Source organism: Eschrichtius robustus, chromosome 3 (genome assembly GCF_028021215.1).
Source record: "Eschrichtius robustus isolate mEscRob2 chromosome 3, mEscRob2.pri, whole genome shotgun sequence".
NCBI lineage: Eukaryota > Metazoa > Chordata > Mammalia > Artiodactyla > Eschrichtiidae > Eschrichtius > Eschrichtius robustus.
Genome location: NC_090826.1, coordinates 81,085,553 through 81,101,499, shown reverse-complemented (window position 1 = coordinate 81,101,499; position 15,947 = coordinate 81,085,553). Strand labels below are relative to the sequence as shown.

The 15,947-nt window shown below is 39.9% G+C and overlaps 1 protein-coding gene across 8 annotated transcripts in view; it reads left to right on the top strand.

Moving 5' to 3' along the window:
* TGFBR3 (transforming growth factor beta receptor 3) overlaps positions 1-15,947 on the top strand; it is a 199,568-nt gene that overhangs the window by 11,542 nt on the left and 172,079 nt on the right. For 7 of the 8 annotated variants that reach the window (XM_068540299.1, XM_068540297.1, XM_068540293.1 and 4 more), the window contains exon 2: positions 12,426-12,601. In XM_068540299.1, coding sequence (XP_068396400.1) covers positions 12,541-12,601 — 61 coding nt within the window. In that variant the 5' untranslated portion in view covers positions 12,426-12,540. Of the gene's footprint in view, positions 1-1,740; positions 1,814-12,425; positions 12,602-15,947 lie in introns of those variants that run through there. The other variant, XM_068540292.1, reaches the window with a different exon arrangement.

Genomic DNA, 15,947 nt, shown 5'->3' with positions numbered 1-15,947 from the left:
ACCAATGACTTAAATCCAAGGGGTGGTAAATTATACTTCTGAAGAAGCCTCCAGTTCTTGCGGATGGGGGTTGGGTTGGGTGTAGAGCTCATTTATGTTAGTGTAACAGTGATGGTAGAGGCATTAGCCCCCCTCTCTTTTTGTGATAACATCAGTATGGTTTCTACAGAGCCCTCCTCATCAGGACAGGAAGCCCAGCCAAGGAAGTCAGAGGCTTAGTAGGATGTTATTGGCCATGTGCAAAGCTGCAGCATAATTTAACCCTGGGATTCAAAACCATCAAATTGAAAGTAAATTGTCTTGAATGGAGTTGTTGTCAATGACCTAGTTAAAAATCAAAGCTACCATTTCCTGAACCCTAAGAACATATGAGGTATTAAGTGCTTTATATGTTATTAACTTACTTAATCCTCATAACAACCCCATTAGAGAAATAGAATCATTATCTCTACTTTATAGACGAGGCATGGAGGTGTTTATCGAGTTGCCCACAGTTACACCACTGGAAAGAGGCAGAGCAGAAGTTTGAACCCAGGTAGGCTGGGTGCCCCCCCTTTCCACTATACTATACTGTACTGTAGTCTGCTCCCAGAACACACCAAGCATGCTGTCAGTGCAGGGCCTTTGCACTTGTTATCCCCACTGCCTCGGATGCTTTTCCTTCAGATATTCATAGCTCTGCCTCTCATCTCTGTGCTCAAATGTCACCTCATCTGAGAGTCCTTCTAAAAAGGGTTCTGGTCACCGATCCCACTTCGGGGGAGTGTGTTCCCTCCACACCAGCAAGCAATTCTCAGACACTGGCAGCGTCTCAGCTCTGACACTATCTACTGTCCACCCAGAGATAGCATCATCTTCCACAGGTTAAGGACTCAAAGACCACTGTCCACTTCATTCACCAGTCAAAAGCCCAGGTTATTACCTGGGATTTTGACCCACTGGCTGCAGATTGGAGGTCCCCAGGACCTCCTCCTTGGACTTCAGACACCAGTCTCAGTCTCAGGTCCACATTGTTACCTGTACTTCTGACCAGGCTGGCTATAAATCAGAGATTCCCATGACCCCACCTTGGATTTGATTAGTTTGCTAAGAGCAGCTCACAGAACTCAGAGAAAGATTTTACTTATTAGATCACCACTTTATTATAAAAGGATATAAGTCAGGAACAGCTAGATGAAAGAGATGCAAAGGGCAAAGTATGTGGGAAAGGGGCGCAGAGCTTCCATGCCCTCTCCAGGTGCCCCACTCTCCCAGCACCTCCTTGTGTTCACCAACCAGAAGCTCTTTGGACCTTGTCCTTTTGGGTTCTTATGGAAGCATCTTCACATAGGCACAATTGATCAAATCATTGGCCACTGGTAATCTCCCGAGGATGGGTAGGGGTAGGGGGTGGGACTAAAATTTCCGATGATCCTCTAATCACGTGGTTAGTTCTCCTGACAGCCACCCCCCATCTTTAGGTGGGGTCTAAAACTGACCTCATTAACATAACAAAAGACACCTTTATCTCTCTTGTCACTTAGGAAATTCCAAAGGTTTTAAGAGCTTTGTGCCAGAAACAGGATGAAGACCAAATACCTGTTTCTTATAAGTCACAATATCACACGTTCCCTGACCACCCTATCTAAAATAACATTTCTCCTCTCATCATTCTTTCTCTTTAACCTGCTTTATTTTTCCTTCACAGGATTTACCACCATTTGACACATTATAAATATATAATGTCTCTCATTAGAAGGTAAACTCCATGAAAACAGTGTCATGTTTAGTTCACTGCTGTGTCCCCAGCTCCCTGAACAGTGCCTGGCACATGGTAGGTGCTAATAAATAATGAATAAATGAAGTAAAATAAAACTGCTGATTGAGCCTTGCCTCCGTGGTTTCGAAACAAAATAACTTATCCTTTATGTCAGATCTAATCAGACTGCCCCTATCAGAAAGTGAATGTCTGTGCAGGGCCTGATTGGTGTCCATAGTGGAGGAGCTCCTGTTTGTAGTGGTTAAGAGCATAGGCTGTAGAATCAGACAGACCTGGGCTCAAATCCTGGTGCCAGGATTTATTAGGTGGTGACCTTGGGGGTGGTTTAGCATCTTAAGCCTCACTTTTCTCACTATGAAGTGGAGTTAAGGACATCTGTCTCCTTGGGTTGTTGAGAGGCTGAAATGAGAAATTGTGAAAAACAGTGTAGGTGTTCAGTAGATGTTAACTGAGATGTTTTGTGAGGTCAGAAGAAGAAAGCAGGGTGTTAGCCTCTAGTCGGAAGGCGAATGTTGTAGAAACACGGGAATTACCACAGAATAATTACAAAGCAGCCTGTGGATAAGTCTTGGCTGTGCTACTTACAAGTTGTGTATCAGTGGACAAGTCATCGAGCCTTTCTAATTCTTGGTTTGCTAATCTGCAAAATTAAAGGCTTGGAGTACATGTTATCTATTTCTAACATTCTGACTTGGCTCTGAGCAGAAGATAACATGGAACAAATCATACACAAGATGTTAAGGAGACAGTGTTTACAGTGGGCTGGGATTGTTCAGAAGTGGCTTTTGGAATGAGGTGAGGGGAACGAATAGAGTTCGTGGAGTTGGAGGAGTGGAATAAAGATGGCAGTTTTGATGAAATGGGCAAATCTGACAAAATTCAGGTTTTGTGGTTGCTTGCATTGCTTGTAAGATAATTCATTAAAAAATTTTTTGTTTCTGTAAGTTGTGTGTTAAAAATAGCTAATGTAGTATTAGTATTTTATTTACACTTACACTGTCAAGTTGAATGTTTTTTTGGATAATACTTTCTAGTTTTGTTGTCATTCCTGCTAGCCATTACATGATCATGCATTTCAAATTTCCACAAGTGTGTTTGAAGTTTCATTTTATAGGAGAGATTCAGGATTAGTTGTTAGTCCTTATAACGGCAATCATAAATAAGGTAGAGAATAAAAGATTTTCTTGTTTAATCTCTTCATATTAGAGATGAAGCAATTAAAGCCCCAAATGAAGTGACTTGTCTGAGCTTGTAACACATGTTGATGCCAGAATTCTTGCCTCTCTTGTCCCTTTGAGGCTGCCAGAGGTGTAGGTTCTTTCTTATATACAACTCTTACTTGTTGGCGTATCATTTATTATTGAGAAATGTTCTGATAATTCACCATCTTTTCATACTGTTTCTCATTGTAATGTACAAGATAGTATTTTATACTTGCGATCCATATGGTACCTTCATTGGATGCCTACTATATGCCAAGTGAGCCAGGGAGACTGTCATCCCTCTTTCTGGAGTGAACAGATGAGTGCGAAAACCATACCCGGAAGGAAATAATTACATGGAGATTTACCAACAGGGTTGAATTGCACTACGTTCTGCTTCGAGAGAATCAGAGGAGGCCTCCTTAAAGAAGTAATGCTTATACAAAGACCTGAGGCCTTGAAGATGTTTGAAATTGACCATATTAGGGGGACCATGAAGGGTCATTGAGTTGCAAAATGTGAACATCGCTCCTGGAAGCAAGGGCTTGGCCCTTGTGTAAAACTGAATTAAGGCGAGCATGGCTGGAGAAGATGCAGAAGATGAGGTGGGACTAAGTTGGCAACACCCAGCAACCATGCAGAGTGTTTTGGTCTTTATCCTGACCGCAGTGGGCAACCATCTTAATTCTTTTGTTTTAATCCTTAATGTTTCACAATGCCTGGGCTGCTGAGCCCTTTCCTTACCAAATATATCAGTTAAGTGATTGAAATGTATCCCAAATATATCAGTTAAGTGATTGAAATGTATCTGTTGAGGGATTACCCCACCCAAGAGAAAGAATTTTATATTGGAAGTCAGTGAGAGGAATAAAAAAATGTGCTTAATTGTGATTAGTAAAATAGTCTGTTGCTGGAGTGTTTATTCTGAATTCATATATTTGCAGAATCCCTGCAAATATAAATAAAGATGTGAATCAGATATTTTAGTAAATTAGTATATATTGTACAAAATAGTCTATTGGAGGTCTAGAAGGTGTAGCTTCCCCAAAGCCTTTTTTTTTTGTTTTATTTTATTTTTATTTTAAAATTTTTTTCCCCAAAGCTTTTTTTAATGGCTTGGTGCTTGCTAGGGCCCGAGAATATTCAGCTGTGCTGACTTTGGTGGAATAATTGCAGCTTTGTGATTTAATAAGCCCTTTTGGTGATAGCTGATTCCTTTCTCTAGGCAGCTGGGTTAGTTTGGTGGCAGTGCCAGGCTGAGCTCCGCAGCCCCCTGGCTAAACCCCTGAAGCTAATTTGGGAATCATAAGGTAGAATTGAGGAGGGCCATGCAGCCACATCCCTGTATAACACCAGAGCTGTTGAGGCAGCAGCTTTACTACCCTTTGGGAATAGCATTGCAATATTAGGGCTATCTTTAGGACTAATATCTTACATTAGGTTTGGAATCATTATTTTTTGGTGATGAAGGGAATTTTTGAAATTCTAGATGACAAAGTCTAATCCTAAAATTAATACAAACTTTGATGTAAACTGTTATTTATATTATCTTGTTACTGGTAGTTTGCTTGGTTTTTTTTTGACAGACTAGATGTATTTTAATCATAATAACTGCAATGGCTATTATTTTTTAAAAATGTACTGTGTGGGCCAGGTGTTGTTTTAGGTATCATGCCCATGTTCTGTCTCATATATTACAATCAAAATATCATTGCTGTTTTACAGATTAGGGGGGATGGAGGCTAAATGACTTGTCCAGTGTAAGACATCTGGGTGAGCCAGGTTTGGAACCCCAAGAATCGTTCTCTATTAATTCTAGCTTAAAATTATAAGCAACGAAAATCTTTGGATGCAGAAATATTAAATGTGAAAGGTAGTTCCTGGAATACTGCAAGGGTGGGTAAAAAAATCTGTCCTACTTCCCTGGTGGCGCAGTGGTTAAGAATCCACCTGCCAACGCAGGGGACACGGGTTCAAGCCCTGGTCCGGGAAGATCCCACAGGCCGCGGAGCAACTAAGCCCGTGTGCCACAACTACTGAGCCGGGGCTCTAGAGCCCACGAGCCGCAACTACTGAGCCCGTGTGCTACAGCTAATGAAGCCCACACACCTAGAGCCCATGCTCCGCAACAAGAGAAGCCACCGCAATGAGAAGCCCGTGCACCACAATGAAGAGTAGCTCCCGCTCGCCCCAACTAGAGAAAGCCTGGGCGCAGCAGTGAAGACCTAACTCACCGAAAAATAAATAAAGAAATAAAGAAAGAAATAAAATCTGTCCTAGTTTGTGAACTTGAACAAAACCTGGTCTTCACAGCCTTGTGAGATGTGTACATGCCCACCCTCCACTTTTTGCTGTATTTTCCTTGGGCAGTGAGGTCTGCTGTGCTTGGGATAGACAGAGGGCTTTTAAGGACTGACTGAAGGTCAGCCCCAAGAAAACTAAGGATGCTGGGGCCAGAGATGTGTTGGTTATACTCTCTGTAACCAACAGGAGTGAGGGTGGGCCAGGTCCTAGGGGGGAAGGGGAGAGCAGAGCCCAGTTTCTCTGCACATCTTGTACCCTCTGTGCTTCCTGCCTTCCTTTACTGGGTCTTCATGTGGAATTTTTATCCACAAGTATAGGTAGTTCAAGAGTAAACCTCCTTTTTTTTCCCCTTCCACTGGCAGCCATAGAATATTGGGACTTTCTTAGGCTTCAGGATAATAATTCTCTTTGGTAGAGATAGCCTGCTAATGATTAAGTCATGATAGCTTTTATGCTGTTATGTGTACAGTTTCATTTGATTCTTGTAACGGCCCTGTGATGTAGGTAAGGTTAGTTTATTTTCTTACAAATGAAGAAACTGAGGCTCCATTCTGATCCAAACCACCTTTCTTATCTGACCTGCTGTCAGAGTCTTAACATCCAAGCACTGTGGGCTCTCTTCATTCTCTTCTCCACGTGGTACCCAGGGAAATTGTTATTTATTTTTAATTAAAAATTTTTTTCAGTTTTATTGAGATATAATTCACACATAACATTGCATAAAATACAACATAGTGATTTGATGTATGTATATATTGAAAAACGATCACCACAGTTAAGTTTAGTTAACATCCATTACCTCACATAGTTAATTTTTTTTTACTCACGTTAACATTTTTTTTGGCTGCATCATGCGGCATGCGAGATCTTAGTTCCCCGACCAGGGGTTGAACCCGTGCCCACTGCAGTGGAAGTATGGAGTCCTAACCACTGGACCACCAGGGAATTCCCTACTTGTGTTAACTTTTAAGATTTATTCTCTTAGCGACTTTAAAATATACAATACAGTATTGTTAACTCTAGTCATCATGTTGTACATTACATCCCCAGAACTTATTTATCTTATAACTGGAAGTTTGTACCTTTTGACTACCTTCACCTATTTCTCCCACCCCTCACCCCCACCTCTGGCAACACCAATCTGTTCTCTGTTTCTAAGAGTTCAGTTTTTTAGATTCTACGTATAATTGTGTCCTACAGTATTTGCCTTTCTCTGTCTGACTTATTTCTCTTACCATAATGCTCATAAGGTCCATCTATGTTGTCGCAAATGGCAGGATTTCCTTCTTTTTTATGGCCGAGTAATATTCCACTCTGTACATACCACATTTACTTTATCCATTCATTCGTCAGTGGACACTTGTTTCCATGTCTTGGCTATTGTAAACAATGCTGCAGTGAACATGGGTTTGCAGATATCTCTTTAGCACAGTGATTTAACTTGCTTTAGATATATACCCAGACGTGGAATTGCTGGATGATATGGTAGTTCTATTTTTAATTTTTTGAGGAACCTCCATACTGTTTTCCATAGTGCCTGTACCAGGGAAACTTTAAAAACCTAATCGGATCATTCCACTTTCCTGCTTAAACTCTTTCTTGAACCTATTCCTCTCTTTTCCCTTTGACTTTGCAGCCATGCTCCCTTCAGCATCAGTGACCTGTAATGGTTCCTCTACTGTAATGTCATCCTTCACCAGAGCTTTTAAATCTCTGCTTATCCTTCAGGTTGTGGATACCTTTTCTTTAGGGCCCTTATCATAGTGTATAATTACATATTTGTGTTTATCCCACCACACTTTAAGCCCATGAGGGTAAAAGAACATGTCTCTTTTCATGGCCGTTATATTCCCATTGCCTGGCATGGGGTAAGCAATAAATAAAGATTTACTGAAGGGAGAAATGAAGCTCAGGAAATTAAATATCTTGCCTAATGTAGTAAATGGTGTTACTTTTACTAGAATATAAGCACCATGAGGGCAGGATTTTTGGCTCCTTTTTTTTTTTACTGCTATATCCTTGATATCTTCAACAGTGCCTGGCTCCTAGTAGTAAATATTTATTGAATATTGATTGTACTTAGATGCAATTCCAAAGATTTCTTATCCAAATCCAGGATTTTTCTCCTCTTTGTGCCAAATTGGTCTGAAAATGGGGATTTGGAATTAGCTAGTTTCTCTGTGTGGTAGAGAAATCTGAGAGTTGCGACTCAGTAAGGTGGCTTTGCTTCCTCTGTGTACAAGTCTTAAAGGGCATCCAAATGTCATCAGACGAACAATAGTATCTGTTCTACATGTTGCACACCCCTTTTTACCAGCTGCCAAGCTAGATATTGATGTCCTCCATCCTGCCTCTTTTCTAAATCCCCTGAATAACATGTTGAATATCCATCAGAACAATTCTTCTACCAGCTTTTATTTAACCATTTGCAGACTTAACAGTATACCTTTCTCAAAAAAATTCACTTAAATGGCAGACTGGAAACAATTTAATGATCTGCTAGAAAACCTTTTCATATTGAAGGTACCAGAAAATCAGGTGTTATTTACTATTTGAGTTTAGGGAATGGCCATTTTTTTATTCCACTCATTATATCTCTGTCTTTAAGATCTTCACATTTGTTGAATATTTTCCTTGTTGGGGGCTAAACAGTCTTAGTGTTAAGATATGATTATGCAAAGATTTGTGCTTCATCTTCACAGAACTTGAGTCATACAACATCACCAAGGATTGTTTATTTATTATAGCCGCCACCCACAGTCCTGAAGTCAAGTCACAGTTTGTGATCAGTAATGATTTGTGCAGAGTACATATGTCAACATGGAAGTACCAATGTCTGGTGGCAGCCATGGCAGGCTTCCCCCTCTCTTGGAAAAACCGTTCTGTTTCCAGAGATTGAGTATGGAGGGAGAGAAAATGATTCCTAGTTTGTGGCAACAGACCTGGAACTGCAAGGTAGGGTGCTGGTCATGGAAAGACCTGGTTTCTAGTCTTGACTCTGCCTTATTATTTGGGGCAAGTGCTGGGCTTGGAGATTGGGCTCCTCTTCATCCATGAATCCTGTTGACTTCTTCTAACTTTAAAAGCTGTTCATGTTATCTTTTGCATGCTAATTCTTTTAATTGAGAAATTGATTGGCTGGAAGCTAATTTAAGTTCTGATTTTGAATAATCTCATGTTCATAGCCACTGTGTTAGCCATCTAAGGGGAAGTTAGCAATTTTTCTTGCTGGCTTTTAGCCTATTGCCAGACATCATTTCACCACATTTTTCCACTAAGATAGAGCAAGATTTTCTCTTTAAAAAACATCCTGGTCAACCCAGGGAATACTGTTCCCAACCAATTCCTTTTGAACATTAGTTTAACCCGTGATGGTTTCTGGGACTTGTTTGGGTGGGGGTTTTCAGCTTATCCTGGTCTTTCCCTGTGAATTCTGTTGGATAACTAGAGAATGTGGGGCAGCACACAGTTTAATGGCCTTAGAAATAGACACAGGGGAAATTAGAAGAATTAGTATCACATTCTTTTTTTAAAAAATCCGTTAAAGTCCCACTCAGAATTGTATTCTGTTCATTTGCGGATACTATAAGTTCTGGTACCCTTTGAATGGAATACATTACTTTGAAATGTGGGCGAAATGACTACTACACAGTAGACCCCAAATTGTTCTTTCAAGATTTCAGAGTACCCTATTTATATTCTAAAGGAAGCATTTAGTTCTTAAAGTCCAAAGAGATACAGTGAGCTCAGAAAACCAGAGCGGCGAGTCCCTGGTCTTTGCAGACTGAGTGTGATATAACCTCAGAGAAGGAGAAGAGTTTGTGTTTCCCTAGTTTTATTCAAGATCGGCAACTTTTCTGAAGCCTTTGATCATCCTGCATTCTTCTGGTTGGGGAACTGATCCCTAAGTCGTGTGTTAAGGCGCTGACATATGCAAGTCTTGGCCAAAACTGGAGTTCCACTGAATGGAACGACATGCTTCCTTTTTTTATTCTCCTCCGCCTTAGGATCCTGTCACCACATTGGGAAGATTAGACAAAAACTCTCTGCAGTTTATTTTCTTTTTGAACAAGTTACATTAGGGAGGGACTTTTAAGCTAAAAGAAGAAAAGCTCCCTCTTTGTTTGAAGCAGCACTGTGTAAGTTTCAACTTGTCTTGGACTTCCTTGGAGATGTTTTAAGATCCGGTGTAAACTTGCTGTGGTTTGCCTTTGGGCATCAAACTGTTTAGCTTGGCTCTATTATATCAGTAATTGCTGCATTTTAATAATTACCCAATATTCTTGTCAGCAATTTGCAGTCTATATTTTTAATAGAACCGTTTGCCTTTCTTTTTCACAGGTTCATTCAGACCTGGTTTAAGCCCCAGATTAACATGCACAGCTCCACAGAGCCTCTGCAGCTGCGGGCAGGGGGTGACACAAGCTCATTAAATATTCCCACAAGCCTCCTGCTGGTTATATAGTTTGTGCGCACCATAAAAATCCTCTGGGAAGTCGTCTTCTTCTGAAATCTCCTTACAGGGTTTTGCTAAGTTGCCCTTAGCATTTGTTGAAATAGCATATTCTTTTAGAGTTTTTCTTATTGATCCATTCAGGAAATCTAATTTTTAAAAAAAATTAAATTTAAAATTAATTAATTTTTGGCTGTGTTGGGTCTTCGTTGCTGTGCGCGGGCTTTTCTCTAGTTGCGGCGAGCGGGGGCTAGTCTTCATTGCGGTGCTCGGGTTTCTCATTGTGGTGGCTTCTCTTGTTGCGGAGCACGGGCTCTAGGCGCACGGGCTTCAGTAGTTGTGGCTCGCGGGCTCTAGAGCGCAGGCTCAGTAATTGTGGCGCACGGGCTTCGTTGCTCCGCGCACGTGGGATCTTCCTGGACCAGGGCTTGAACCCGTGTCCCCTGCGTTGGCAGGCGTATTCTTAACCACTGCACCACCAGGGAAGCCCAGGAAATCTAATTTTTCGAAGGGAAAAAAACAGGGACAAATTCTCTTTGCTGTCATTGACTTTTAGGTTAACAGAAGAGACTTCCATTACATCTGAGGTGATGTGGAATTATGGTGACAGAAATGTTGGACTTCAGGGGATGATTGAAGTCAATTTTATGGTGTCCAAAATTGTGTCTATAATTTAGTCAGTTTTTGAGATAAAACCATTGTGCCACCAATGGATTGTGCCTCAATTTGACTGGCAATTTTTTTCTCTTAGTGATTCCACTCTTTAGCTTATCTCTTTTTTGTGTCCATTGCAGTGTTTATTTAGCAGCAAACAAAAGACTAAACTGGTTTTCCAGTAGCTAAGAATTATGTGAATAATCACACCCTAATTTCTCCACTTTCTTGGTGTAAATACACCTCAAAGGGAATGGACAAGCATGATAATAATAGCTAACATTTATTCATTGCCTATTATGTGCTAGGCACTGTTGTAAGCAATGTATATATATTAACTCCTTTAATCCTCACAGCAGTCCATAGGATAGTTTCATGCATGAAGAGTATTCTGGTCAACATCACCCATTTGGTAGGTGGCAGAGTGGATCCACACCTAGGCAGACCTTTAACTGCCATCATAATCTGTATTTACTCACACTAGGCTTTTAAAATCACTGTCATACCAAGATTGAACTGCAGTGCCTCCTGCATATGTAATAGTTTAGTTTTAAAACATATCTAAAAATTATTTTTGAAATTAGAACTTTATTGTTATTTCTGGGTAGGTAATACTTGTAAAACCCAAATGGGAGTTCAGTGAAAAGGTTCCTGCCCCCTCCCACCACTGTCCCCCAAGCATCCTGTTTCTCTCCTTCTCAGGGGCCATTAGTGTTACTACTACAGGGAACCATTTTAAATATCTTTCTCTTAACACTTGATGCAGTGAACTAAGACCATTTGATTAGAAACTCATTTTTCCATTGTTTTTATATTTTTATACTGTATCTACAAGTGCCCAAACTGACTTTGTCTCTAAAGGTAGCAAACTGGTTCTGGGGATGCAATTTTCTGGGTGAGAGTAACAAGGCTGCGATCTCTAGCTGTTTGAGGTGGGTCCTAGAAACTCTGAGATCTTGCCTTGCCCAGGGCTTAGATCAGGCAGGGTCTTTATACTTTTATCCAGTTGTTGGATAATTTTTTTTCCTGTTGACAGGAATCATGTCCTTACACAATGCCTGGAACATAGTAGGTGCTCAGTAAACATTTGTTGAATTGCAACTTTTATGGGTTGTGCCAGGCTCAACGAGATAAGGCTGGAAATACTTTGGAGTGTCTAAATGAGGTGACCTTTAGGGCCATAGGAGGATATTCCAGTTCAGCAAACCTTCACAAAACTCACCATTCAAGGCTCTGGATAGGAAAAGTTTAGAAAAGACCTTCTGGATCCTCTAGTCATGCAACCAGATAGTCTCAGATGGGGTTGAGAGACAGGGAGAGACATTTTTGCTTATTAAAATGTTGGCAAACAGTTGAAATAAGAATCTTGTCTTTTAATGGTTCTTTATTTTTTCAGGTTGACTCTAAATGTGTTTCAATTTGATCCCTGTGATAACTCTGCCACTATAACATTAGATTGAGTTCTTTTTTTAAAAAAATTTTATTGAAATATAGCTGATTTACAATGTTGGGTTAATTTCTGCTGTACAGCAAAGTGATTCAGTTATACACATATATATTCTTTTTCACATTCTTTTCCATCATGGTTTATCACAGGATATTGAATATAGTTCCCTGTGCTATACAGTAGGACCTTGTTGTTTATCTATCCTGTATATGATAGTTTGCATCTTAGATTGAGTTCTAATCAGAGTTGTTTGTGTTTTTTATGCTGGCACTAGGGAGTTCATGTTTCAAGTGTCACTGATTATTTTATAACTGATGATGTTATATTATAGGTGTACCTTGATTTTTTTCTATATTCTTGAAAATTTTATGTAAAACCAAAGATTTAAAATGTCAAAACAAGCATGTATTTGCAAAAGTATATGCTATAAAATTCTTTATTAGGTAATTACCTCCCCTGCACCCCCAACATTTGCTTGAGTGCTGTCTAGGCACACAAGATAAATTTATCTTATACTTTTTAGAAATTCTTCATTTCACTTTGATGTGTATTTATGAAAAGAAATACCTGCATTAAGTTTTCTTCTTAAAATGTTTATTTTTACAGGCAATTTGAAAATTGGAAAGAAAGATTTTAAGGCCACTTCCAATTTGCAAAGATTATCTATAATCTGAAGAACTGCAGGCTGAGGTCACTGAACGGGACTTTTGGAGAAATAAAAATGGCTTCTCATTGTGTGATTGCCATCTTTGCCCTGATGAGTTCCTGTTTAGCAACTGCAGGTAAGTTGCATAATATAACTTGCATGTTCATTATCTTCTTTTGGATATATTTTTCTTCAGTCTCTTCAGTTTAGAAAAATGTAGGACATGGAATATTTATACAAAACTTGAGTATTTATGTTCTTCAAGGAAATAAAATATTTGACTACAGATACATAGTATGTTTGCCCATGTTATATTTTACTAGACAAGTGCTAGACATTCAAATGTCAGTGACACAGATACCTAACTAACCTTCAGTGTTGAGGTGGCTAGAGAAAAAATATGCAGTTTAATACCACTTAATTTTGTTACATGCATAGATTACATTTACTTTCTTGTTGTAAATAAGAATTTCAAGAAAGCCTTTTTGTTCTTTATTACAAAATAAATAGATCTTTTACATAGAGGTGACACTCCTAGCATAGGCTACTTAGGAAATATTTAATTTTGCCTATTTCAGGTAATTTTTAAAAAGTAATTTTTAAAAAAGTACAGAGGGAATTCTCTGACGGTCCAGTGGTTAGGACTCCGTGCTTTCATTGCCGAGGGCCCGGGTTGGGGGACTGGGATCCCACAGCCACATGGTGCGGCCAAAAACAAAACAAAACAAAACAAAATAAAAATATTAAAAATGTACAGAAATACACTGTGCTTCCTAGAGGCCATCAGAATGGGAGGTCAGAGATGAGAAGAAGCAAATGATTTGGTTGGAACATTGTTGCTTAAATAAGAGCATCATATCCCCTATGGTGTCTTAGTGTGGCAGTCAGGGTTACTTAACAAATTTGGAAACCTAATTTGCTCTATTTTGTTATAATTTGCTTTGTGTCTCTTCTATAATGAGCTACATAGAACTGATTTGTTGGGCCAGTTCTGGAAACTGGCTGGCCTCAGGAAGAAACATATTGACTTAAAAAATGATTAGCCTCTTGGTTTTAGCTGTTGAATTGCACATACAGATGACATGAGAGTGATAATAATAACCATGTATTGAGTGTGCACTGCAGCCAGGTACTGTGCTAAACAATTATAGCCTCTAACAATGAGCAAGGATATTCTTAGTTCATGAGCTCACTTAGTCACAACTCTGCTCTTCACCTCTGAGTTATACTGGAGAAGCGGGACCACCATTAATGCTCCAGTTGACTCAGATCAGGAGCCATATGCAGGCACAGACTGAGTGGAAGCCAGTTTGCAGAAACTGATTTGTGAGATTGGAAAGCAGAATGTCCCCCTTGTTGCAAATATCTTGAGAGAAAGTTGCTAGTTTTTTTTTTTTTTTTTTGAATGCTGGTGTGTGAATTTGAACTGCCCATTCTCTCTGTCAGCAGTTTCATTTTGTCTCATGATTGAAAAGTTATTTGCCTTTTAGCCTGTGTATTAAAGCTGATCTTAATTAAAATCTCACTGAAAAGTAGTAGAAAAAAAAAAGAGAAAGAAATGGCTTGATGGAAAAATGTGCTGTTTTTGATGACAAGATGTATATTTATACCTGGTGGGTTTGAGGCAGAATTTTCTGCTTTCATTGATGAAAAAACATAACTTAAGAAGGTACTTCATGGGAATGTGGTGAGTTTGGTGGTTCTGTATAGCCTTGATGTATTTGATAGTGAATTAGTTTTGCTTGAGACCTTCCTTCCTCTTTCAAGCCGCTGGTAAAATATTTTTTTGAGTTGTGTACACACTGAAAGCTTTGCTGAAGTGTACAGTAAGATTGAAGGTACAGTAGAATTACAGATTTTATAACAAACTGAGGCAACTGATCAATAGTACAGAGGTAGAGATGCTTTTTTGAACAAGCTGATGGGCCAAATGAATGAAGAAGAAGGGAGAAATGTTTTGTATATAGTACTGACATCCAGTAGCTTTCTGTATAGGCTCAGCATACTTTACAAAATACTTTTTTGGGGCATTCTGGATGAGCTGAATTTCAAGAAGATAGTAGAAGATAATATAATAATGAATATTTATAATAATTAATTAATTACTGTGTATCAGGCCCTGTTCAAAGTGCTTTAAATGTATTATCTCATTCCATCCTCATAACTCCCCTAAGAAATGTAGGTTCTTTGTTTATCTTCAGTTTATAGATGGGGAAACTGAAGCATAGACAGGTTAAGTAACTTCCTCAAGGTCATACAACTACTAAGTGGCAGATTTAACCATAAACCTACTGAGTCTAGGTCTACAGATTGAGCCTTTAATCTCTACACTATGAAGGAGTCTTGATCAGAAAGGTGTTTTAAAAAAATGATAATGGGTTTGCTGTGTGTCGTCTGTGCCCTCTTGAAGCGTCAAGTAAATCACTTACTCACTGAGTCTCCGCTGAGTGCAAAGCACAGTACTAGTCACTTAGGGATATACAAAGAAATGTAAGATTCATCCTTCTTTTGAGTTGCTTATACTTTAGTTTGGCATATAAAATATAACCATATAACAAAATAATCAATGCATGGTGAGGAAAAGCCAGAAGACCTCAGAGGGGTCAGGAGGGTGGATTAGAGCAGCTGGGGAGGGCTTTGTGGAAGCCTAGATGTTGAGCTCTGTTTTGAAGACCAGGCAGGATCTAGAAAGGGAAAGGCATTGGGGTGAGCAGAGGGGAGAACAGTGCTTAGCACAGAACATGGCAGTTAGGTGCTTGATGTTGTTTTAGAGAACGGACGACCCAGAGAACTGGTTGGGAATGTAGAGGAGGTCTGTTTGGAAGGAAGGATGAGGGTAGATTGTGGAGGACCTTAAATGTCAGAACAAGGCTGTGGATTTCATTCTGAGGTTTGGATTCTCTCTTCTTCCATCCCCCGGTAGCCAAAAGCATGCACTGTTTAATCTTAGAATTCAAACTGCGGCCTCACAAAGTTAAACTGAGAATATGGCCTCCTTGGCTACAAAGGCAACAGTGCCTGGCACATAGGCTGACATTCAGCTAGGGCTTGCTCTCTGCCAGCTAATTTATTTTGTTTTTATAAGAAAACCCTGTGAGGTGGTATTAGTATCATTATCATCATCTGCATTTTACTCACAAGGAAACTGGGACTCAGTAACTAATAAGTGGGTCTTCCCTGGTGGTCCAGTGGTAAAGAATCCGTCTTACAATGCAGTGGGTGCGGGTTTGATCCCTTGTCAGGGAACTAAGATCCCACATGCCGCGGGGCAACTAGGCCCGCGCGCCACAACTACTGAGCTCATGCGCCCTGGAGCCTGCGCACCGCAACTAGAGAAGAGAAAACCCGAACGCCACAACTAGAGAGAAGCCTGCACACCACAACGAAGAGGCTGTGCCCTGCAACGAAAGATCCCGCGTGCCTCGATGAAGATCCCGCGTGCCCAGCTAAGACCCGACACAGGCGATAATAAATAAATAAAT